General features: G+C 52.6%; 1 protein-coding gene across 15 annotated transcripts; it reads right to left on the bottom strand.

The window, feature by feature from the left end:
- Positions 1 to 449: 449 nt before the first annotated feature.
- NDEL1 (nudE neurodevelopment protein 1 like 1) lies at positions 450 to 23,525 on the bottom strand. Of its 15 annotated transcripts, XM_086857105.1 has the most exons (11): positions 19,145 to 19,716; positions 18,599 to 18,660; positions 15,047 to 15,144; positions 13,557 to 13,710; positions 12,300 to 12,448; positions 11,189 to 11,325; positions 9,068 to 9,241; positions 8,225 to 8,316; positions 6,052 to 6,203; positions 3,561 to 3,595; positions 450 to 1,822 (listed from the first exon to the last, which is right to left on the bottom strand). In XM_086857105.1, exons 2-11 carry the CDS (start codon positions 18,623 to 18,625, stop codon positions 1,815 to 1,817), a joined length of 1,026 nt encoding a protein of 341 aa, XP_086713231.1. In that variant the 5' UTR covers positions 18,626 to 18,660; positions 19,145 to 19,716; the 3' UTR covers positions 450 to 1,814. The 15 variants fall into 15 exon arrangements, 12 of the variants coding, with proteins under 12 accessions (XP_086713231.1, XP_086713233.1, XP_086713235.1 ...); XR_015277949.1 differs by lacking the exons at positions 18,599 to 18,660; positions 19,145 to 19,716 and adding an exon at positions 23,378 to 23,525 and having other exon boundaries at positions 450 to 2,740; positions 2,819 to 3,595; XR_015277950.1 differs by lacking the exon at positions 18,599 to 18,660 and having other exon boundaries at positions 450 to 2,820; positions 2,867 to 3,595; positions 19,145 to 19,776.
- Between the last annotated feature and the right edge of the window lie 1,001 nt (positions 23,526 to 24,526).

Below are 24,526 nucleotides of genomic sequence, written 5' to 3' on the forward strand. Positions count from 1 at the left end.
AGGACACGGCCCCAGGGCAGGACACAGACACAGCCCCAGGACTGGACAGAGACAGCCCCAGGACTGGGCAGCAGCTCCAGTGGGAGCCGAGCCCGGCCGGAGAGCGGCAGCGGCAGCAGCAGCACAGACACAGCCCCGGGCACAGGAAGGGATGGAGCAGCCTGGGAAGGGCCCCAGCCCAGCTCCTGTCCTCTGGAAATTCCTTCCAGCTGCTCCAAGGAGGCAGAAATCCCCCGGAAGGCAGCTGGAGGCTTCCAACACTTCCCCAGCTGAAATTCCATGTCCCCCCTCGGTGCCAGCAGCAGAGGTTGGGATGGCCCCAGCAGTGCCCATTCCCCAACATTCCCAAGGGAAGGGGTGTGGGATAACCTGGCATTGCCTGAACACTGGCCCAGCCCTGGGGCTTGGCAGAAAACCCTCCGGGACAAAGGACGAGCCATGGCCACTGGTTCTGCAAAATCCACTGATTCCACATTAAAAGAACTTTATTTTTGGAAGATTGCTCTCATTTGTTTTCATTCTTTTGAAACCACATCATGTCAGTGGCACCAGGGTGGAACGGTACATCCTATGGAAACATGCCAGAGAGAGGCTGAATAAATAAAGCTACAAAGCCCAAGTTATGTACAAAGACCTCAGGCAAAGGTATTATGTTTACAAATCTATGTACAATAAAACAAATGTAAACAGTCAAATGCAGCAGAGGATGCACAGGAAGGAAGGACCTTACAAACCCTAATGGCAAAGGGACAATCCCACCTCCACTGCTGGGCCAGTGGGGTTTTTTTCTCAGCATTTGTAACTCAACCACCTGGGAGCTGCAGAGCCCTGAACGACGATTGCTGAACCCTCAGCTCCAACCCTGGCTCCATTTGCTGGTTCAGTCTGAAAATCCACTGACTCTGAGGCACATGGACAGAGAAACCACACAGATGTGTTGCTTGAAAGACCCACAAGGTTCAGTCGCCCCAAACTGTCACAGAAGCCCGCAGGTGAGGCTGCACAATCCAGTCCTACAGCACGGGGGGTGATGGGCAGGGGGTTCCTGGGGCCAGGGGGAGCAGCAGCTTCCTAAAGCTCCCATGGGGTTGCTGTGTGTGGGGTGAGGGACGGAGGCCGAGTCCAGCAGGGCCGGGGAGCTGTGGGGCAGCCCTGGGGGCACAGCCCCGGCACACAGCACTGCCCCAGGGCAGGGAGGGCAGCTCAGCCCTGCTGGCCCTGCCCAGGAGCTGCCGGGCTGGGCTGTGACCCCCAGGGCAGAGGGGATGGAGCTGCTCACCATGTCCTGGGCCAGGAGCTGGGGCCAAGAGCAGTGCTGGCCTCCCCCAGGGCACTTCCACAAGGTCTGAGAGCAGCAGGGCTGGGAGGGGACGGGGCAGCCGGGAGAGCAGCGGCCCGGGCTCTGCCAGACCTAAGTGAGAGGAGAGGGAGAGCCAAGAGGGCGAGGCTGGGCCTGTCCCCCAGGCAGAGCAGGACTCGGTGTCCCCCAGGCAGAGCAGGACTCGGTGTCCCCAAGCACAGCAGAAGGTGGCAGCCCGTGGGGCCGGGGCAGAGAACGTCCACTACAGCGACAGCAGAAAACAAACTGTATTGACAGGAGGACATGGAGGGCCGTGGGCTCGGGGTCTCCTCTCAGGGTCATGTTCCAGCGGGGTGGGTGGGAATGGGGAGGAATCGGGAGCAGTTCTTCTCGAGGTGGGCTGAGAAAAGCATCCAAGTCCAATCTCCCGCGGCTCATACGCTCAGGGGGAGCATTCCCGGCGCCGAGGACGGTCGGGAGCCCCCCAGGCCCGGGGGCCCTTGGTCAAAGCCGTTCACTGCCCTGGGAACAAGAGACAAGAGTCAGGGGTCAGGGGAGGAGCCCTGAGCCCACTCCTCCCTCCCCAGGGGCTCAGGGACTGTCCCAGCCCCGGGCTCTGTGCAGGGCTGGGCCCTCACGCTGCTCCCTCCGGGCTCAGCAGAGCCGGCTCTGCCCCACCAGCCCCACCCGAGCAGGGGGGCTCTGGCTGCCCCCACAGCCTCCCCCTTCCCCTGCAGCTTGTCCATCCGTGCTCTGGTGACAGCATGAAAAGGCACCAAAACAAGGGAAAGAAATCAGCATTACTGCAGTAGGAGACAGAATGAAAGGAAAATAAAATACCTTAAACACAGCAACTGTAAAAATAATCAATAAAAGGTCCTGCCTAAGCCTCCAGGAAGGAGCTGGAAAAAGCTCCTGTGCTCCAGCTCCAGACTCCGGCAGCTCTGGGAGGTGTCTGGAGCCTCCTGCCCACAGTGATTGACCCCAGCCAGGTCCCCTCCTGCCCCTGCCCCCTTTCCCTGGCCCTCAGACCAGCCCAGCACTCTGTGGTGCCTGTGCCAGACCCTCGTGCTGGGATTCCCAAGAAAGCAGACAGAGCCAGGAGCAGCTTTCCCTGCTGGAAATGTTCCTGCAGTGGCTCCTCAGGGATGTTTCTGACCGCCTGTCCCTGCAGTGCCATGGGCTCTGTGTCCACGTCCAGCCACTCTCTGCCCTGATTACTAATTTGGATTACTCATTAAACTGCATTTCAAGCTGTATTTTGTACTTGGCACCTCGTGCCCAAGACTTCCTCAGCTCTAAGTCTCTGACAAATCCTCAGTGGAAGATTCTTCTGGAGCTGAAGAGTCTAGCCTGAAGGGAAAATGGAGCTGGTAAAGCACACTTGGAGCCCTGGAACTGCACACCCCTGGAACTGCACACCCCTGGAACTGCACAGCTCTGGAACTGCACACCCCTGGAACTGCACACCCCTGGAACTGCACACCCCTGGAACTGCACAGCTCTGGAACTGCACACCCCTGGAACTGCACAGCTCTGGAACTGCACAGCTCTGGAACTGCACACCCCTGGAACTGCACACCCCTGGAACTGCACAGCTCTGGAACTGCACAGCTCTGGAACTGCACACCCCTGGAACTGCACACCCCTGGAACTGCACAGCTCTGGAACTGCACACCCCTGGAACTGCACAGCTCTGGAACTGCCCCAGGTGCTTCCAGCTGCCACAGCTGAGCTGGGCAGGGACAGTGACACTGAGCAGGGACACTGCTGTCCCTACCCACACTGTCCCCTCCCTGCTCTGCCCCTGGCCATCTCCCAGCCACAAGTGCCCTTGTTTGCTTTCCTGTCAGCCACAACCATGCCACTGCACATCAGCGAGTCAAGAGCCACAAAATGCTGAAGGGAAATCACAAGCCAAGGGCAAACCTCGCAAACTGACTCCATGGTGAAGCCACGCTTCCCCTGCATCCCTGCTGTGACCAGTTCCATCAGAAACATGCACTTCTTTGAAGGATTAAACAGGTGAAGAAAGCAAGCAGCACTCAGGCTTATGTTTGCAACAGGTCACAGCAGCAGAGAGGTTTATTCCAAGTCAGGAGAGAGCAATTGCAGGCTCAGGCTTTGGTCATTAATTTGATCAGGGCCCATTAGTGTGTGGCACTACCAACTACCTCGTGCAGTTACCAGAGCCCCCAGAGCTGCCCCAAGCCCCAGGTTACACCACATGCAGCCAATCAGTGCAAATGAATTCATTTACCCATGACCAAGGTGGGGAATATGACCTTCTCACGCCTAGTGGAGAGAAAGGGAAAGTTTATGCACACAAAAATGACATTCCTGAGCACAACCCTTGAGGCAACAGCTGGGGCCAAGCACAGGTGTTCAACCAAAGCTCAGTCTGAGCTCTGCAGGGGCAATCCAGCACAGCACAGGCACAGGATCACCATCCCAGGCACCCACAGCTCCCTCTCTCCCAGGGAAACCTTTAAATAAGGTTTAAATAAGGTAGATCAGGGACAGGAAAAAGACCCAGATTTCCCAGCCTGGTGTAATGTGGCCAGGGCTGTGGGTGACAGAGCAGAGACACCTCTGACTGCTGTGTGTGAGCACAGGCACTTCTTACATTAAACTTCAGCTCATTCATGAAAACAAAGCCCAAGGGATTCACAGAAATAACCAAGAATAACCATCAGCTGTGAGGACACTGGCATTCATGACTGCAGGAAGGGGTAGAAGCACCTCAGGCTGGCTTGTCCCAGTGCCAGGGCCCTGCAGAGCCCAGAGCAGTTTTGTTTCCTGGACATTAACAACCAATTAACAATAATTACAACAGCAAAAACCAAGTATCCATCCTGAGGACCATCCTCAGGTGCTGTTCTGCCATTCCCTGGCACCTGGACAGAACCTGCACATTGCTGAAGGGCAAATCTGCAGGAGACTGATCTTACACCAGACACTGAGTTTTTAACAAGCAGGTAAAGCCTGACTCCCCCAGCTCTGCAGCCAAACTTTGGTGCAAGCCCTGCTGTGCTCCAGGCCACCCTGAAGCAGTGCTGCCCTGTTCCCCTCCGAGAGCAGGACCTTGACAGGAGCTGGAGACGCTCAAATGTTTCAACCAAGGGAATGGCAGAAGGAGGAAAACAAACAGAGCTGTAAGGGCATGGCTGAGTTACCTCTGAGCCAACCCCACCACTCAGCCACCAGCTGCTCCTGGCTGCAGGCTGGAGCTGTCACAGCTGGAGCAGGGTCACACTCACCCCTGGGTCAGGGTCACACTCACACTGGGGTCAGGGTCACCCCTGGGTCAGGGTCACCCTCACCCCTGGGTCAGGGCACAGCCAGCACAGGCTGCCCTGGCTGGGTCCAGCTCCCAGCCAGGCTTTCCCCAGCAGGGATGCACACAGCTGGAGCACAGCACAGGCACTGCCAGCAGCTCCTGGGCACAGAGCAGGGCAGCAGAGTGCCTGAGGGACAGCCTGGGAGCAGCACACAGGGACAGGGGACAAAACCAGGACAGTGGAGCCATGCAGCACCTCTGGCAACTTGCAATAAGCACATGAACCAATTCCAGCCCTTTTCCTGTCCACTAACACCTCCAGCTCTGCTGCAGCAGGCTTTCTAAGCCTTCCTCAGCCTCAGCCTGCTCCTCCCTGCAGAGGAGTGTGATGACAGTCTGCATAATTATAAGTGACCCCCACCCCACAGAGCAATCAGCTTATTGTCACACCACACCTCAATATAGCCACGCTGCCTGCTCAGAGCTGCCATAATCCCTCCCCAGCACTTCCCTGGAGCTGCAGGAGCACTGCTGGGGGATGCACAGCCCCCTCAGCCCTGCAGCACACACAGCCCAAAAGGCTCATTTGCACGTGACTTCAGAGCTCTGAATTCTTCCTTTCCCAAAGCAGTGAACACCAGTGGCTCCAGAAGCTCTCACTGCCAGTTTCGGAGGTGCAGCTTGCCCTGCTCCCCACACAGCCCCACTGAAGATGAATGAGGAAAGCTCAGCTGGCTGCTCTGGTACTTTCAGGTTAGAAACAGCTCATTTCATTCTCTAAAATAAATGTAAGATTGAGGAAGTGCTGAATGTCAGCATTAAACTGCACTGAGGTTTAACGTGAAGACACGCAGGGAGCACAGAGGGTGCTCAGTACCACTGGAGAACTCTGTGCTTTCCACCTTGCACACCCCCAGGGCACTGTGCTGGGAGGAACCAGGGAAAGGCTCCTGCAGAAGCATTCCCAACATCCCAGAGGGAGCTCTGAGCACGGCACACACACGGGGTCCCTGCTCCCAGGAAAGCAATCCCTGGCTCCGAGGCTGGCTCTCAGCAGGGAGGAGCCACCCTCGGCAGCCACAATTCCACCCCAGTGGCTCATCCCTGAGCTCCCAGAGGAGGTGTGAGCACCCAGGACTCCCTCCCTCCCTCCCAGGGAACATCCCTGCCTGCCCTCAGCTGCCTTGAGGCACTCTGCAGGCGACGTTCTGCACTTCCCCAGAGCACACCAAGCCCTCCTCTGCTCCCGAGATGCTCCCAGAGGGCCCACTCCTCACTGCCAGGCTTGCTTACACCGAGAGACCAGGCAGGATCCAGCCCCCACACCTGCTTTTCTCTCTGCACCACAGAAATGCCCTGCAGACTTTGCTCCACCAGTGTTTCTGCTGCAGGATGGAAGCTGTGCTGGCCTGGAGCCATGAAAGGTGCCCCCAACAGCCCTGGCTGAGGGCAGAGCTGTGCCCTGACTCACCCCTTGTCGAAGAAGGAGGTGTGCCCTGGGTGTGGGTACTTTGTGCCGTTGCTGCTCATCACGGCGCTGTTGATGTTCCCTGAAATGTAGGATTTCCGTGAGGCCTGGTCCTTCGCAAAATTCCTGCAAGCAGCTAGTTTGGATTCTAAGGCCTGTGAAAGGGGAGGGAAAGAATAATAATTAAAAAGAAAGGTAATAATTAAGGGGAAGTATTTTACTGCTCAAGAGCCCAAGATTGCCATGGTCAGGACTCCAGTATGATCACCCTTGGCAAAAAAATGGGAACAAAGCTGTCATTTCCTCTGTCACCCAACCACAGAGGAAACACACAGATGCTGATGCAGACTGCCAGACATTACTCAGCTCCACGAGGGCTCAGATTCTAGAACAGATGAACTCTGAAATAATTACCCAAGATAAGGAAGCCAAATCCTAGCAGAAGTTACCCAAACTCCTTGCTTCAGCAGCTGCCTGGAGCTGATCAGAAGACTGAGAGCCTAAAGCAGAATCCTCAAGCTTTGAGAAAGACTGCATTTGGAAAGTTGGGTTTTTCACCAGGACAATGCCTCCTGGAATTTCTTTCTTTAATCTTGCCTTGCAAAATAAAGTCAATTTCTAAAGCTTCACTGCCACCCTTCCAAACAGGCCTGGTGAGATCTTTTTCACCTCTGTAAAGTGACAGTGACTCCTGGAAGGAGGAGCAACATCCTGATTCTCTCCTTTACTCCAGAACATCACCTGCCCTTTCTGCCACCATCTGATCATCCCCCTTATCCTGAATTTCCATCTGGTGTAGCAGAAAGTCCTTACTCACTACACCCCCTCACTGCACAGGGGGGTTCAGAACATTGCAAATGCTGCACTGGAAACTGAAATTCATCTCCCCAAACGTGGAGTTTGGTCCTGCTCTGCACAGAATATTCCATTAAGGGAGCACTGACATGCTGGCACAGGTAAGTGAGCCCTGTGCAGCCTCCCAGGAACCCATGGATTTAGGAATTATGGATTTACAGGCAGCTGCAGGTAACTCTGGGTGTCACAGATTGTCCCCTGGCCACAGGCAGTGTGGTCTGAGCCAGGGACTCCCTGTCTCAGCTGTGGGCAGGAAAGCAGAGGGGAAACTTCCTGCAGGGATGGGGAGTGTAAGGCTTGGGATGAGGCACAGCCAAGCCCCAAAGAACCTGAGCAGCCTCTAATTGGAGCTGGAATCGAGCTGTGGCTCAGGGCAGGCTGGGAGAGCAGCTTGCTTATTTGGCATTTCCTGTCCTCGCAGAGTAATCACATGGGATTGTCACTAAGCTCCCTAAATCCCCTGCAGACTCTTCCTCACAATGATCCCCTTTTGAACGTGTCACTGCTAACCCCGAGCTGTCCTGCTGCCCTTTCAGACCGAGGCTGAGCTCACTGCCTCCAAATGGGAGCAGCCAGGCAATTTTTCGTGTCTAACTTTGCTAAAACAACTGTCTGTAGTGCAGCTCCTGCCAGGCCCAGGCTCAGGCAGGCACAGCTCCCCTATGCTCCACTCACACACCAACCACCACCACGCATCGAGAGGCTCCTGGGAGCCCAAAAGTCATTTCTTCTTCCAAGAGGAAATCCTGGGTCCTCAACAACACTGCAGCAGATGTTTAAAGCACTTCTTCCCTGCTTACATTGTAATCCATTTAAAGGCTCATGCATTTCACTTCCCCACCAACCACAGATGGGAGCATTTGGCTTTCTCCTCATTTATTTTCCCACTTTCTTACCAAAGGTTTCCAGGCTGGTTTTTCTTTCAGTATCTGTGGCAGATCTTCATGGGAAAGGAGCTTTCCCCGCAGGAGACCCTGGCAGGGTGATCCCAGCTCCTCCCTCACCCAGGGCCTGAGCTCCAGCTCTGCAGCCCAGACAGAGGAAGCTGCAGGCCCAGTTAAGTTAAGAACAAGTTGGCAGAGTCTAACCCAACACTTGAAAAATTTTTATTTCAAATATGAATTTTGTCACCTCAAAACTGGATCAGAACCATAGGATCAGGCTTTAAAAATCAAAATAATTAAAAAAATAATAGGAGTTATCAAATACTAAGCAGTGAATGTGGATGATTTGGCAGCTGCAGAATGTACCCAGCACAGGCTGAGGCTGTGTTGTGATGGAGCACAAGGACAGAAGCCCCAGGAGAGCTCAGAGCACTCACCCCCACTTTCCGTAGCAGATCCCCCACGATGTTGAGTGCAGATATTCGAGCTGAAGGAGTCAGTGGGCTGGTACCAAACCCATTTGGTATAGCTGCAAACACAGACACATCTTATTATTTCACTCCTCCACAGCTCAGGTTTTTCAAAAATTAAAATAAATCAGCTTCTACATTAAAAAAAAAAAAACAAACCAACAAACATATCCACAATCTTGCTGCAGACATTTTGTACAGTTACCCACAGTAACTGTAGGATCACAGCCAGGGAAAATGATAAAGCTTAATTCCTGCCCACTGCCCTGGTTCCCATTAGGCCCCCCAGCAGAGTTCATGCACTCTCCATCTACAAGGCCACTGACTGCAATCCATCTAATCCAGCCAGAGCTCCCTCTGGAATCCACTCTTCCTCATCTGAAAAATCAAGTATTAATCCCTGTGACTGTCCAGAGCCTTCCAGATGGGAAAAGGGGATGGACTAAGACCCCACTGCCTCAGGGAGGAAACAGGACCCCTGGGAAGTCAATGTGGTAACAGACTCCAAACTCCTGACCATGCTCACCCACCGCTGCTGCTGCACATCTGAGCACATTTATCAGTCCCTGCACTTCCCTGCATTTCCAAATACCTTCAGGGCTCTACAGCAGGCACCCAGTGCAGAGTGCAAAGCTCTGCCTGCCCCCAAAGGCAGTGTCAAGGCTTCACTGTCCTTTTCCATGCTGCTGCCTCCTGACACAGCTGCCCTGGGACTCCAACACACCCCGTGAAATGTGTGAGCTCCACACCCCCACAGCCACATCACGTTCCTTAAGGAGCATAACCAGACCCCATTCCTATGGATGATACCTTTTGGGGAAGGAAAACTATTTTCTGATCCTTTTCCAACGGGTGTAGCTGGCAAGGAGAGAGAGGCCTGGACAGCTGAATCCATCTTCTCACAGTCCAGAGTGGGAGAGCTGGGTGCTGATTTCCGGGTCACCTCCTGCTGCCGTTCCCTCACAGCCAGCTCCTGCCGCAGGTCTGAGGGTGGAGAGAAGGGAAAAACCCACAGAATCCCACATTAGTGATTGATTCTGTCACAAACGTTTGGGAAGGGCAGCAGGAGACACTTCCCAACAATCCTGGGTTAGTGCCTGCTGCTGCCTCCTCCAGCAGTGGGGACACCTCTCAGAGCAGCCCCATCCCATCCCATCCCAGACAGGAGGGAGCACTCAGCTTCCTGTCCCTGGATGGGGGTAGCTGATTTGCCCCAGGATTTCTCCCCATTTGCAGTCACCAAAACTGCAGCTGGACACAAAGAGCTGCTGCTGCTGCTGCTGCTGCTGAGCCCAGCTCCTGCTCAAACACAGCTTGGAAACACAGAGCAATATTTTTCACACCTATTCCTGTGTTTCCCATTCCCTACATTCTTCTCCCAGTTAATAACCCACACAAGCCAAAGGCAGTCCAAGGGTTGCACCCTTGATGCCCTGACAAGTGAAGGAACAGAATGGAGGGCAGTCCAAAGGACAGGGAAAAGCCTGGGCATTAGAAAAGCCTGGTTTTATTCTCACCTCCCTCCCCAGACTGAAGTTTATCCCTACCCTGTCCCTTCCCTTTCCACAGCTTTTTGTTACAAAGAACATCCAGCACAGCCCAACCATGGATCTCTCAAGTCCCCAGAAAGATGCAAACAAACATTACAAGTGAGTTGTTCCTTTTTGGGCAGAGCAATTGGAGATTTCACAGATCTCACAGATCTCCTATTCCTTGCCTCAATCTGGTACAAAAGCAAAAATTAACTGCACATCACAGCTTTTAAGTTGTAACAAATATTTAGAATTGATTTTAGGTAAAACAGCAAAGCTGAAGGGAAAATCTGTCAGGGCTCCCAGAAAAGGATCTGAGGCTGTTCAATCAGAAATGTCTTATTTGAGTTTGACTGTAGCAGCTCTTTCAGAGGCTACTGTTCCTGCTTGCTGCCAGGGGGAATAACTCACAAATGCTAAAAATGTCCAAATGACTCATCTAAGAAACAAGATGTCTGTTTTTCTGATTGTTCCAGTGTTCTAGAAAACAGTCCTCTGGGTTTTGCTGGCTTTTCCAGTTTTACTGCCCTAATCTCAAATTACAATACATATACTTCCTCAGAAAATTTCTTTCTTCATATTTATTACAAAATCCCCGCGCTTCCAATAAAGCTCCCAATTTCTGGGGCACAAACTCGCTTAAAAAAAATTCATAAAGGAGACCAACAACAAAACAATCCCAGCCTGCTGTCAGGTGTGTTCTTACACTCAGGTCCAGGCCTTAAACCAGGAAATATTTTAGAAAGCTTCATTTAGAGAACAAAGTTGCAAACCACCAATCTCTAAAATACATTATTGGCTTGCACAGGCCTATGAGCAGATCACTTCCCCAGTTAGAGAAATCAGTTTACAACATCATTAAAATGCTTCCCCAGCATCCTCAATGTGAAATGCACTGGGGAATTCCCAACTCCCAGAACTTATCCCAGAACACCATCCCAAACATCTCCCACAGGTCTAAACACAGCCTTTACCAGAATATCTTAAATAATATATTTAAGGTAACTTCCAAGGGGCCCAGAAGGAACACAGGAGAGATTTTTTTAAGAGTTACTTGGTCATTTATCCTGTATTTCCCTGTCACTTCCTGTGCTTTCCCTTCCTATAAACCCACAGCAAGAGGAACTTCTGAAGCAACTTCCTCAGTTCTATCTGTGGAACAGAGTATTTTTGTGTTAAAAATCCCAAATTCGTCTATTATTAATTCTATCCTAAATGAGGAAATTTTTCTTTTTGTCTACACTGGACATACAAAGAACACACTGTTAGTAAAACCTAAAGCATTCAGTTCAAGTCTCATCATGTGAAGCTTTCCAGAAACATGAGCTCTGCTTGCTGCACATCTCTTTTAGCAAACCAACCCTGCACCAGGAGCCAGAACCAACCAGACCAGCCATACCTCTTGCTTCATCCTTTAATCTCTGTACAGAGACCAGCAATGACTCCTTGTCATCCAGTTCGCTTTCTAAAAATGCATTTCTCTCAATAGCTTGGTTCAGCCTTTGTTCAAAGTCTTCCAATGAAACTATTGTTGCCCTAGAAACAAAATCCAGAATATTAGGTTCTTCAGCTCAGCCAGCATAAAAGCTTATTCAAAAGCATAACAGAAGGTAAATGTTTGCAGGGCTATGTTCAAGGTAAGCATTTGAAGGCCAGGGAAATGATCCTTAGAAAGGAGTAATCAACTCCAAAAAACAGGAGAGAAAAAGTTGAGAAGAACACGACAGCATCTGGCTCTCAGAGATGGGCCAAAGCTGTGGGAAAGAGCCAGGCCAGAGCAGGCAGCTCCTTTTCCCCCAAGCCATGCTCCAAAGCTGGGCACTGACCAGAGCTCCCAGTGGGGCCGGGCTCCCAGGGCTCTGCCAAGGTGGGCAGCAGAGCACTGGGACACTGCCCATGACCCAACTCCTCCCAAAATCAGTGTCAGGAGTTACTCATGAGCCTTGTGGGAACAGGGCCTCAGCTCTCAGATGTTTCTGCAGATAGCCAGAGGCTCATTCCTGCTCTCCCTGAATCCATGGCAGAATTCCCACTCAGCAGAAGGGAAGCATGACCTCCTCCCAAACTGGGTGTTCCCACAGCAGCCAGTGCTCATTCCAGGCACTTGGAAAGGGCAGGATTGTTCCCTCCAGCTGTTCTGCAAGGGACCAGGAGACTCCTTTGGCCTGTTTGATTTAACAGGGACTATGGAAAGCAGGAGCTCCTGACTTCAAAGGGGCTCTGAGGCAGCAGGAGCACAAACATCAGTCACTCAGCTGGGGGTACCAAGGGCAGTGCCGTGGCCTGGCTGGCTCTGGGCTTGCTCCTCACAGCAGCACAAACCACACTGCCCTTCCTGCTGATGATGAGGGGCAACTGCACTGCTCAAAGAATGCAAAGTCTTGGGGGTGTCTGAGGCTTTTCTGATTGTTATTTTAGCTTTCAGGAACAATGAAATGCTTGAGCCGAGTAGCAAAGAAAAGATCTTTGGGGTGCAAACTTGAAGGGAAGAGGAGGTTAGCAGCCTTCACCTCTTTGCACGTTCCAGGTCATCATTGGCCTGTTCCAGCTCCCTCACATATTTGTGCAGCTGATCTTTGATGGCTCTTGTCTGGCTCAGGTCATCCTCCAGCAACGACACCTGCTTGTAACTCTGGGCATACTGGTGCTCCAGCTTCTCCTGAAACAAAGAACAGGGGGATAAACATCAGCTGCTGGCACTGGCCAGTCATGGGCAGGAAAAGGGGACAAGAAGCATCACTCTCTTTGCAGCATGGAGAAACTGGAGAGGGAGAAGGAACACGCTGTGAATGTCAGAGCTGGCCATGGTACAAAATCCCAGCTGCCTCTGAGGGATGCATGGCTGCATCTGCTCCCCACAGCCTGCACTGACAGCTGCTCCAGGAAGGCAGAGAAAAATGCAACTGCACAGCCTCCCCTTCTGTGCTTCTGCCTTGACAACACCCACCCTGACACCAGAAATGCTCAGATGTGTCCCTTGGCAAAAATGGGCCACTGAAATCTGTCACAAAACCTCCAGGCCCACAAACTCAGCCTCAAAAGACTGAAGAATTCACTGCCAAACACCCTCTGAGGGCACTGATTTGGGCCTATGGAGAAACTACTGACCTCATGAAACACATCCTGAGCCTGCAAGTACAGCTGAGACTGGAGACACAAAGTAATCCCATAAATCCTCCTTGCACTGAGTGAATTTCTAACCTCTGTCTTCACTAAATAAGCCAAGACTGCCCAAAATGATGCTTTTGCAAGATTTCAAGAGAGACAAGAACTTGTTAACACAGAGGCATCAATTCAGAGCTACTTTCTGCACATGCAGCTCCTTAAGCAATTCCTGGCTCCACAGACATGGCTGTGAATGGACGTGGAGACTCCCTGAGAAATGTGCACAAATCACCCATTTTCTGGTTTCTTTGGGGTCTCATAAAACCAAGGAGACCCTGAGGGCAAAAAGACTGGTTTGCAAAGAAAGGTGACAAGGCAGTGGCCTGACAAAACCCCTGTTGCTATGCTGATGTTCCCTGTGGAACAAATAAAGCCCCAGGAATTCAAACCAGCACAAACTCCAGGAGGAAGTTTCATGACGTGAACAAGAAAAGTTCTGCCAGAAATGTCCCTGGCCTTATTTGGGGTACATGCCACGCTTCAGTGTGGATCTTAACCAGACAACTCCTTTTTTATTTGGATATTCAGTGCCCAAGAGCAGCCCAGATGAGATCCAAGATGTAGCTGAAAGGAAAAGCAACACTACGACAGAGAAGACTTACCTTTAATGTTTCCACTTCATATTTCAGTCTTTGGTTATCTGCTTGCAAATCTCTGTTCCTCTGCTCAGCTTGCACTAGCTGTGCCTCCAACTCAGCTTCTAATTCCCTGCTTCCCTCCTGGAATTCAGCCAGCTCTTCACGAGCCTCCTGGAAGCTGCAAGGAGAAGATTTCATCAGTGGAAAATCCAACATCTCCCAAGTTAAATCAGAGCCTGCACCTCTCTAAAATAAAAAGCTGAAAAAACCCGAGTTTTAAAACACTTAAGTGTCATCCATAGACCTCTAAGGTGGAAAAGAAAAATGAGGAAACAGAGAAATTACATTAAGCTAAGCTATTGAAGGAAACGAATTCTCTTACATCAAACCCAACAGCCACCTTGAATGCCTGTGTGGATCAAAGCTATTTACAGGATTTATGGGAGCCTGAGAAGCACTTTGTGCTCCATTAGCTCTCACTGCTGGCAGATTTTATGGAACAGACAATGAATTAAGCAAACATTTAACCAGATTGTGGTCAGAAACTGAAGAGAGAACAACAGTTTCTGCACCTTTGCACTAGCTGGAAAATTAAAGTTTGTAAAAATCATGCAGAGTCAGGAAGGCAGGACATGCCTACCTCATACCACCACAAGTTATTAAATACTAGAAGTAGCCACTCCACATACTTTGCTTATTAAATTTGCATCTTTACCACACGTAATAGCTCAGCCCTGAGCAAGCAGCAGAGAAAACCACTGAGGCTTTAGGCAACAACACATCCAGTGGTGTCTCAGGTGGAATTTCTGACACACTGGAACAGCTTAGGGTTCTCCACAAGGACAGGCGCCTCCACATTCCCAACATGTCCCTCCCAAAAAACCCCAAACCAAACAAAAAACCAACTTGGACCTTGGGCTCTTAGGGCTTGAGAGGGATTTAACCCCAAAAAAACCTCAGCCTATCCCCCAGATGCACAGCATTACTCCAGAGAGCAGCTTCTCTTGGCACTTTTGGTAACAAAAAGCCCTGTGTCCCCTAAGAGATGCAAACCACTGGTGCAGGCAGGACCAGGAGCTATGAAACACTTGAATAAAATGCAGCAGATACCAAATCAGCCACTTTTCATACCAGTAATTCCACTCCAAGAAGCTTGAGGGAACAGGAATGATACAAGGCAAGCCCAAAGGTGCCTTCTTATGATAAAATATCAAGATACCACTTAAGGCAGCACTTTAATTACACAAAGGTGCACATGATCATAAAAGGCTCTGCTCTTGCTCAAACATGCTCAAAACATAGCCTGCAGTTCTTGGCATGGTGACACTGGGCAAGAAACACTCAGCTCCCACAGAAATGGAAATTTTAAAGCTGGAAATCCTTTCCAGAGAATTCTCTTCTCACAAGTTTTCTCTAAAGTATCTAATAACCATCTTGGTGTGGTCTTGAAAAGGAATAGATTAAACATTGTTCAGATCATTAAGAACCAAATTCAGCCTGCAAATCCACAATACCTTTGTTTGTACTTCAAGGAAAGCTCTTTCCAATATGCAGTTTCCTCCTTTGGACTCGAAAAAGTAGGGATTTCTTCACTGTCCATGATCAACACGACCTGCAGGACACAAACACAGGAATACACTCAGGACAAACCCAGGCAGAGCACCTCAAAAACCTCTGCTCAATCCTGGCCTTCAGCCACAGCACCAGGACGTGGCACCCACACCCAGAATGTCCAGAATCCTGCCCAGGGCTCATCCAGCACACAGACCTGCCCCAACGAGCCCCAGGATTTTACCCAGCCTCTGGAAGTGCTTGTGGAGCAGCCTGAAATGAGCCCAGAAATTTTTGTTGGATTTTGTACCTGCCACCAAAACTCCAGCTGGTGCCACAAGCCCACTCAGGCCCACAGCTGGGAATACACTCGAATTTACAGCTACCAGTTTCCACTTTACTTCATTAAATGTTTTTAACAGATTTTGCCTCCTGCCACCACACAGTGACTGCACTAGAGCTGCTTTTAGAGCTGCAGAGGTGAGCAGTGAAGGAGGATGAACACTCCAAGTGAGGTAACTACAAACAGCTCTGTGTGGAGATCAAAACTCAACTTTTTCTTCCTGCAGCAAGTCCTGGCTAATTCCTACTTGCGTCACATGCAGGTAACAGGAATTATCCAGGTACTTGTGCTGCCTCAAACAGACACAAGGAAGATCAGCCTCTCCCACAGATGTCACAGAGGACTGTTCCCAGCCTGGAGGAGTCCGGAGAAGTTTCCCACACCAAGGCACTGCTGTGCCCTCTCCATGAAGATCCTCCTTTCTTGGACCTCCCCTGGCTATCAGCCAGCACAAGAAACACAACCCAACACACTTTTTGTATGGTTTTCTATGGTCTGGGGGACATTAGAGGCCTCAGGTCTGAGAGGTGATGAAGGAGATAAAATGCAGAGCAGGACCAGGGGACTGCTCAGACCCCAGCCAGGAGAGGCACCTCCTGAGCCCTCCCCAAGCAATCCCACAGCTCTTTAAGGCATTTTTTTTTTTCTCCTCAAAAAGCCAAGCCTCAAATGCTGTCCTTACCACCCAGAAAAAGAGTGGGGTGAACCCAACCTCCCCTGTGCTCCAAGCAGAGGCTGTGAACAACGCCTGCACCAAGCCCATTGATCAGAAGAGCTGATCTAAAAGTCCTGACTTTCACACTCTAACAGCCATCACTTCTCTGTCCCTTCAGGCTAAAATTGTCACACTGATGTGTTCTGTATCTCAGTGACCCACATTTTTTACACCTAAAAGTGGGCCAGAACAATCCCATGCTTTCGTCAGAGGGCAGCCAGGCCAAACACCGCGAGGCAGAACTGGCACATTGGCTCTCCAGCTGAGCCTGCAGCTGCCACAAGCCAAGAGCAGCTTTATCCAGAGGGTTCCAAGCACCTCAAAAACACCTCCAATCTCACATTGTGTTTATTTAACTCCACAGCTTTACTGCAGAAGCCAATGTGTCATGGCTCAGGTCCTCCCACTGCCCAGGAGAACGGATGGTGATTCCTTTCCTGCGCTGAGCAAATGAAAAGCAGCTGTGGAGCCATTCCCACCACAAATTTCAGACAGGATTTTCTTTGGGAGCACTTGCATCAGCCATTACCAAGGCAGCTCAGTCACTCCACAGGGATGAATTCCAAGCCCTGTGCAGAGACTGTGGATGTGGAGCTGAGGATTCCTGCCCATTCCTGCAGTTCCTTGCTGGGAGCTCGGAGGGGAGCAGACACCTGGCAAAGCTCTGCTGTGCCCAGTGATTCCCAGTGCCAGGACAAGGCACTGCCGGGTGCTGTCCACAGCTCTTGTCCAGCACTGATCCAAGCCTTCCATAAATGCCTCCAACCTTTCCCTGCACAGCTCTAAACCGGCACAGTGCAGAGGCTCTGACCAGCAGGGCGCACATTCATCCCAGAATAAATCAGATAAAGCACAACACAGGCTCAGCCCCCACAGCTCCAGAGGGGCTGAGCTCAAAAGGTGAGCAGCCAAGCTGGCTGTCAGTAAAATTCAAGATGTGGAAAGGAAAAACCTTGTACAAGGAGGCATCTTACATCATTTCCTAGAAGTAGCTAAGATAAGGCACAAGACTCCTTCCTGTCTGCTCACACAGGGCACACCCTTGGAAATCAACATCCAAGGGATCCCTGCAAGCACAGCAGCCCTGCAAGAACAGGAAGGGTTGCCTGGGGCTCCCAAGGACAGGGGGTGTGTTTGCCCCCCACTCCTTGTCCAAACACCTTTTCCTTTCAGACACTGGTGGGAGGAGATTCAGGCCCTGGGCAGGCATTCCTCCTTCCCAACGCTCCCAGATCTTCTCCAGCCCTCTCATCCTGCCTTGGTGAAGTGGGTGGTAGGTCATGATTCATGATTGCCCCTGCTCCATGTTCCCCACCATCCCTAATGCTATCAGCAGGGATTTGGGACCTGCTGACTGCTCTGCATAAACCCTGCTGCAGATGCCATGCCAGCCTGCACTGCTGAGCTCCAGCATCCCTATCCTGCTATTTAGCACTTGTATTCCCATGGGGGGCAGGAGAAGGGCACACAGACACCCTACAAACACGATGCTTCACAGCCAAAATATCAACCTGGGAGCTGGGAGATGCTGACAGCTTCCAATCCTGCTCCCAGCACACACGTGGCCACGGGAAAATCCTTCACTCCACCAGCCCTTTCCCATTCCCTCAGAATGACAGCACAAAAACATGGACTGTGCAAGCAGAGAGCAAATCCCAGGAGTTATCAGAACACAACCAGACAATTCCACACATCTCATGTGTGGGAGAGAGGATGCCCACGGAATACCACGAGTTTAACAAAAACTGCTTTGCCTCAGCCTGTTGTCCCAGCCCCAGGAATTCTGTCAGGAGCTGAGAACCAGCACGGCCAGCCCTTCCTATTCAGGGCTCCTTTGCATACGTGGCACTTGCAGAATCCAGCCTTTGACAAACAACACTGAGGCTTTCAGGGAGCAGACAAGACAATGCAGCAGCGTCTTCCAGGGAAAATGAGAGCAGGCTTATGCTGCTGCCCACTCAAATTCATTCCAACACAACTTAGCATTCACACAGTGCCCTGGGAAAACACAGCTCCGTGGGCACAGCTCCAGCTCCAAAGCTGCTCCCAGACAAGAACTACGTTCAAAACACCAAGGCTCCTTTCAAGCCCCCCCCAACAAAGTCAGCAGGACACAGCAACTCTCCACTGTGAAAAGGGAAGAACTTTTCCACACTGCAATGACTCTAAAAAACCACAGAGTGGAGGTTAAGAACTTGTCTAAATCCAGAGGGGTTTATACAGCACAAATCTGTTTTCCCACCTCAAAAGCATCCTTCAAATGAGAGGAGCAGTATCCTCCGGATATCACAAGAGCCAAAAGCTCAAGAATTCACCAGAAGGAACCCAACTAACATGCAGACTATTTTTCAAGTAATTTAAGGAATCTTGCATTCAAGGCCAACCCCAAATCTCTCTGGAACCACCTACCAGCTAAGCCATGAAAACACAAACACAGCTTGAAGCGTAATACGGTACCTTAAAAAAGCTTCCCGGGCTCTCCATGTGACGGGAGACTGCAGCGAAGCTTGGGATGAAATCTAAGACCAAAACACTCAGCCTGAAATCCAACACGACATCTCAGCTGGGACCCACCCCTTCCCACAGTGGGGAATCCACTCCTCCCTGCTCTCAAAGTCACTCAGTCCCTCACACGTCACACCAGGGATGACTTTGAGCACTGTAATTCACCCTGGATGTACCTGCAGCATCTCAAGTGGCTGCAGAAAGAATTCCTCCTGATTTTAATTGCCTCACACTGTCTCATTTAAAACCAGCTCATAAATACTGCCATATAAAGAGAAGGAATATTACTTGGTCTTCACGAACAGGTCGTTTTTCTGCACATTTTTCCGCTTTCCTCCTCACAACCCCATTTGCCCAATATTTTCAGACACCAAACATGAAAAACTAAGCAGAAGCAAAAGCAAGGCCACTCAAACAGGACCAAGCACAGGGCTGAACTCCCCCAGCTATGCTTGGCTGATCCCCCCTCCCTTCAAGGCACCACAAAAGTCCACTGACCTTTGGAATTAAACAAGCAACCAGCTCAAATAGGACTGGATCAAGAAGTTCTGCCAAGCTCACATGTGGCCTTCAGTTCTCGAGATAACAACCCAGTGTGGCTATCACAAAATGTCCAAGTGCCTGTTGGCTGCCAGTCCCCCCTTCTCAGAGGCAATGACGCCGTCCCTGAGTGCTGGCACCACCCAGGGCTGCCACCCACAGCAGGAAGGACCGTCCACAACCAGCTCTTCTTCCTCTTCCCCCTTTTTGCTGATTCACAGGCAGAAAAGCAGAATAAATCTTGTTTCCATCATTCTTCACCTTCTCAAACCATGAGGACCAACAGGTAAGCTCCAGCTCCTGAAGCTCTCGATTTTTTCCCCGCAAACACAATCAAAACTCAAAGCAAGGTAAGCCCAGCACTTCAGCCAAAACTCAGAGCAAACGTGCACTGTCTTATTGGAAGATGCAAAACAAACAAGCAGAAGCTGTGGATTAGATTTCACCGATCAATTTGGGCTTGTTTTGCTCATGCTGGAATAGGAGCCGGCGGATTTCCATACGCCTTTGGATGTGTGCCTGCATCCATTGCTGGGATGAAACTGAACCTCTGGGAAGTGAACCTTCTCCTGCAGTTCTATTTTTGAACTGAATGTTCTCGAGTGAACCACAACAAATGCCTCCTCCTCTCTTACAACAGCAGCACGGGAGCTTTCAGGAAGAGAAGAAAGTCACCGAGCACAGCGTCAGCACAACGCTCCTTGCTCTGCTGCAATAAGAAATCCTGCATTTCCAATTTGGGCAGCACAGGAGACAGGAGATAACCAATTCCTACCTGTAGGAACTTGGTGCCAAATTCAGAAAAGGCTTTAAGATAAAGCAAGCAGCACACAGCAAAGCCTTGTTATCTCAACAGCCTCATTAATCAAATATAACATGTCTGCTTTACACCACATGGCCAAGACTCATCTGTCTGGTGAATATTTGATATCCAGTCACAGGAAAACCCTTGAAGAGTGAGCCAGCACTGGGTTAGAAGCCTTGAAACCAGAAGAAATGCACTTATGCAAAAAGCCTCTTCTCAGAAATCAAGCTACAAATACCAAAAGTATCAGAATTTCCTATTAAAAAACATATCTTGCTTTCACAAACATGGGAAGTTTCAGACATTTGACCTGTGTTCCTTCCCAAGTAACCTCACTGACTAAAAAAGAAGAGGCTGGTGTTCCTGCTGCAGGTTCAGTACCTGCAGAGGTGAAGGAAAGGCTCCTGGAGCTGTGAATGTCCCAGAACACCCTGGCCTGAGCACGGGGACAGTTTGCTCCCAGCTCCAAACCCAGGAACTCCAAAGGGATGAATCCACACAGAGAGGAGTGCACAGCAAACTGGGAAGGAAATTCAGGCTCTGGAAAGGATATGCTTGTCACTGCCTGAGCCTCTCTCCCCCCTAGGCAGGCTGGTGAGGTGTGCCAGGCAGGCAGCAGGAGCTCTGATCCTCTCCCACGCCAGGCTGGCAGCTGCCACGGACCTGAACCCCTCTGGGGATCACCCCACCTTCTCCAGCTCTGCCTGCTTCAAACCTTGAGGGATCCCAGGGCACCCCACCCAGCAGCCGTGATTTATTTACCTGAGAGCCTGAGCTCCCTGCTGCCCCAGCAATCCATCCCTGTGACACCTCCCTGGGAAGGCGGTGGCCAGAGGGAGAGATGCTTCTGGACACAACAGAATGAGCAAGGAATTCCAAGGGAAAAGCACTCAGCATAGATTTCTGCCAATAGAACTGAATGAATTCTGTCGCTTTTTCATCTCTGAAGTTCCACCAGTGCTGGGGGGGTAAAATGGATTTGAAAAATCCCCCCCAAAATGGCACCACAGAGCAGCCCCCAGAGGAGAGGGGCTCTGCAGTGAGCACTTAACAACAGGAATATTAAAAGTAACCCCCCAAACTCTATGTTGATCAGGAGAAGGAACCAGCACAACCTTCCACTGAGCTGTGGGGACAGAAAAGCCCTCGAGGGACACAACCACATCATGAAAAATCTGCTCTGTTGGGTCTGGCTGGCTTTGCCTGGGGGTCAGGGCAGCACAGCAGTGCAGGCAGTTTGCTGAACACACTCCCCAGTTTATCTTGATTATGTTTGTGGTGTCACAAACATCAAGGGCTGAAAAAATATCATTTCCTTTCTTCAGTCTGACTTTCCTGGCACCTCAAAAAACCAACAGTAATGGACTGAGGGCATAAACTGTACTTTGTTGCTGTACTTCCTGGCAGTCTGCTGCCAGCAGCATCTCCAGAGACAAGATTCCTTGTGACACCAAGGTCACAGACATCATCAGTCTCGTGCTTTCTCTCCACTTTCTTATTTTCCTTTCTCTTCTCTGTCCTTCTCCACCAAATGAGGAATTATCTTACATACCTGCAAACTGTGAAGAGTCAGGGGAAACAAAAAGAGGGTTTTCCCCTGGAAAGGAAGGAAGGAAGGAAGGAAGGCAACTCAAACACTGACTCAAGCACTGCCTCTGAACACTTCCTTCACTTCTGGGACTCCCAGTGACAAGTGGGATTAAATCTTCTCGCCTGGGCTCTGCCTCCACATACACAACAATATAGAAATGCACAACCCAGCCAGGAAACAGGACAGGGGATCTCTTCCAGGGCAGACCTAACACTGTTAATCCCAGATCCACACTATTTACCCACCTCTGCCACATCCTGTGCAGCCACAGTTAACTGGCACCATTAACCAGCCTGTCTGTGCAGTCACACCGCAAACACATCAAACTGACATTTAAATAAATAAATATAGAAGCACAGGAATCATTCAGGTTGGAAAAGACTTCTGAGATCATCAAGTCAACCTTTGACTAACCACCACCCTATCAACCAGACCAGAGCATTGAGTGCCACATCCAGGAGTTTCTTGAACACCTTCAGGGATGGGAACTCCACCACCTTCCTGGGCAGCCCCTTTCCAAAATATCTAAAAGCCTCTGAGGCTCTTTTTTTTTTGCCTTGGGACAGTTTCTTCCCCTTACAGTTACTTTTATCTCTAACAAAACACTGACCTTGGAAAGGCCACCAGCTCTCCGCAATGTTCAGGAATTGTTTCTCGGGGGGGTGGGGGTGGGAAAAAAAGGTAAAGGAAGAAAAAATTTTTTCCTGAAGTATCCAAGGAACTCTTCTACAGCAGTTTCTTGTATTTAACCACCTCTCAGGCAACAAATGCCACCGGCATCCAGAAGTGCCCTCCACCCCCGCACTTGTGAGCAAGTCAGGAGAGTGGCAGAGGGGAGAGAAGGCCTGAGTCACTGCCAGCGCAGACTGGGCTGTGGGTGGGAGAGCAGAGCTCTCCTCCTCCCCGGGAAGGAGAGGGAAGGGTCGGTGGGAGGCACCGGGCTGAGGGCAGGCTCGGGGAATGGCTCTGCTCTCCCGTCACCGCATCCTTTCCAGCACGTCTGCTCAATTCGGGTCACGCTCATCACCCGGCCACGGGCTGCTCGGGGCTGGGCACCTCCAGACAGAGCACGGCAGGGCTCTGTGCGCTCGGAGAGGATGACAACCCCCGAGAACACCCTCCCTGGAGAAAACCCTCCCTCCATCACTGCCAAACACCCAACGGAGAGCACGGAACCACAGGAACGGAGCTGTGAGATGATGGAGCCGTGAGCTAACAGCCCGTGTCACCCAGCAGGGCACTGCCCTGAACACCCCAGGGATGATGACTCCACCACCACCGCCCTGCCCGCTCCAATCACCAATTCCGGGAGGGATCTCTTCCTAAAAAACACGCTGTGCCCCGGGCATAGGGTCCATCAGGATTTCACGAGAACAGAGGCAAACCACGCGTCCAGCTCCCTGCCAGTGACTGAAAATCGCCCAGGCTCGGGGCGGAGGCCGGCGGAGCGGCGGCCAGGGGCAGCTCCGGGCCGGGGCAGCTCCGAGCTCGCTGCGGCCGGGCCGGCCCCGCACCCGGCGAGGTCCCGGCAGGGCGGCGGCCGAGCGGGGCCGCGCCGTGACTGACAGCTCGCACAGCCAATGGGAGATGGCGGCGGCGCGCCCGCAGCCAATGGCGCGGCTCGGAGGCGGGCCCTGCCCCGTTGTCAATTTGCAGCCAATCGCGGCTCGGAGCGGGGCCCGCAGCACCCCCGGCCCCGTCCCCGCCCGCCCCGCGCCCCCCGCCCGCCGCCCCGGGCCCGGCCCGCCGAGGCCACCGCGGGGACCCCCGGGCCTGCCCCGACCCCGCCGCTCACCGGAGCGCATCCCCTGTCACAGCCGCCGCAGCGCGCGCCGCCGCCGGGGCCGCCTCATCCGGGGACTGGGGGGCGGGGCCGGGGAGTGATGCAAGAGCCGGCGGGGGCGCTGTCGTCACACGGGGCGGGGCCAGGGGCGGGGCCGGCTGGAGGGGGCGGGGCTTGGGCGGTGCCGGTCCCCGGTGCCGGTCCCCGGTGCCGGTCCCCGGTGCCGGTCCCCGGTGCCGGTCCCCGGTGCCGGTCCCCGGTGCCGGTCCCCGGTGCCGGTCCCCGGTGCCGGTCCCCGGTGCCGGTCCCCGGTGCCGGTCCCCGGTGCCGGTCCCCGGTGCGAAGTGATCTCGCATTCCTTCCTTTGCGGCCTTCGGGGACTGCCCCCTGCCCGTCCTCCGCCGCTCTGTCCCCGGTGACCCCGTCAGGGGCACATCCATCCCTCGGGCCCCAGGACATCCATCCCTCGGGCCCCAGGACATCCATCCCTCCCGGCCCCAGGACATCCATCCCTCCCGGCCCCAGGACATCCATCCCCCGGGCCCCAGGACATCCATCCCTCGGGCCCCAGGACATCCATCCCGCGGGCACAGGACATCCATCCCCCGGGACCCAGGACATCCATCCCTCGGGCACAGGACATCCATCCCTCGGGCCACAGGACATCCATCCCTCGGGCCCCAGGACATCCATCTCCCGGGCCCCAGGACATCCATCTCCCGGGCCCCAGGACATCCATCTCCCGGGCCCCAGGACATCCATCTCCCGGGCCCCAGGACATCCATCTCCCGGCCCCAGGACATCCATCCCTCCGGGTGATCGCTGCAGCGGGCAGGGGCAGCTCCGCCTCTTTCCTCCGCATCCCGGTCCCGCTGCCTCGCTCCCCGCACAGCTTCTCTGTCCATGGAGCAGGGAACTCTGTGAACAGAGGATTTCGGAGCTCCCACAGGGACCCCCGGTGGCCCCGAGCTGAGCTTCGGAGAGCTGACAGCCTCCTCGGCCGTCCCTGTCCATGGTGGCTTTGTCATTCCCCGTTTTCTCGTGCCCCACTGGCGGGGCTCCCCCGCTGCCCCACGGCCGCCCCGTGCCCGGCGTGTCCCGCAGTCCCCGGGATGCTCCGGTTCCCCCGCACGGCTTCCCGGGCGGAGCCTGCCCCGCAGC

This window comes from Cyanistes caeruleus, chromosome 19, assembly GCF_971803275.1.
Source record: "Cyanistes caeruleus chromosome 19, bCyaCae1.hap1.1, whole genome shotgun sequence".
NCBI classification, from domain to species: Eukaryota; Metazoa; Chordata; class Aves; order Passeriformes; family Paridae; genus Cyanistes; species Cyanistes caeruleus.

What these genes read in the sequence shown, in the direction of transcription:
- NDEL1 (XM_086857102.1), bottom strand. Translation starts at nt 18,625, where the DNA reads ATGGAGAGCCCGGGAAGCTTTTTTAAG. An exon ending in TAGTTTTCCTTCCCCAAAAG is followed by an intron (nt 8,317 to 9,067) that starts GTATCATCCATA and finishes CTGTGTTTGCAG; the next exon opens with CTATACCAAATGGGTTTGGT. An exon ending in ATCTGCTACGGAAAGTGGGG is followed by an intron (nt 6,204 to 8,224) that starts GTGAGTGCTCTG and finishes CCCCTTTCACAG; the next exon opens with GCCTTAGAATCCAAACTAGC.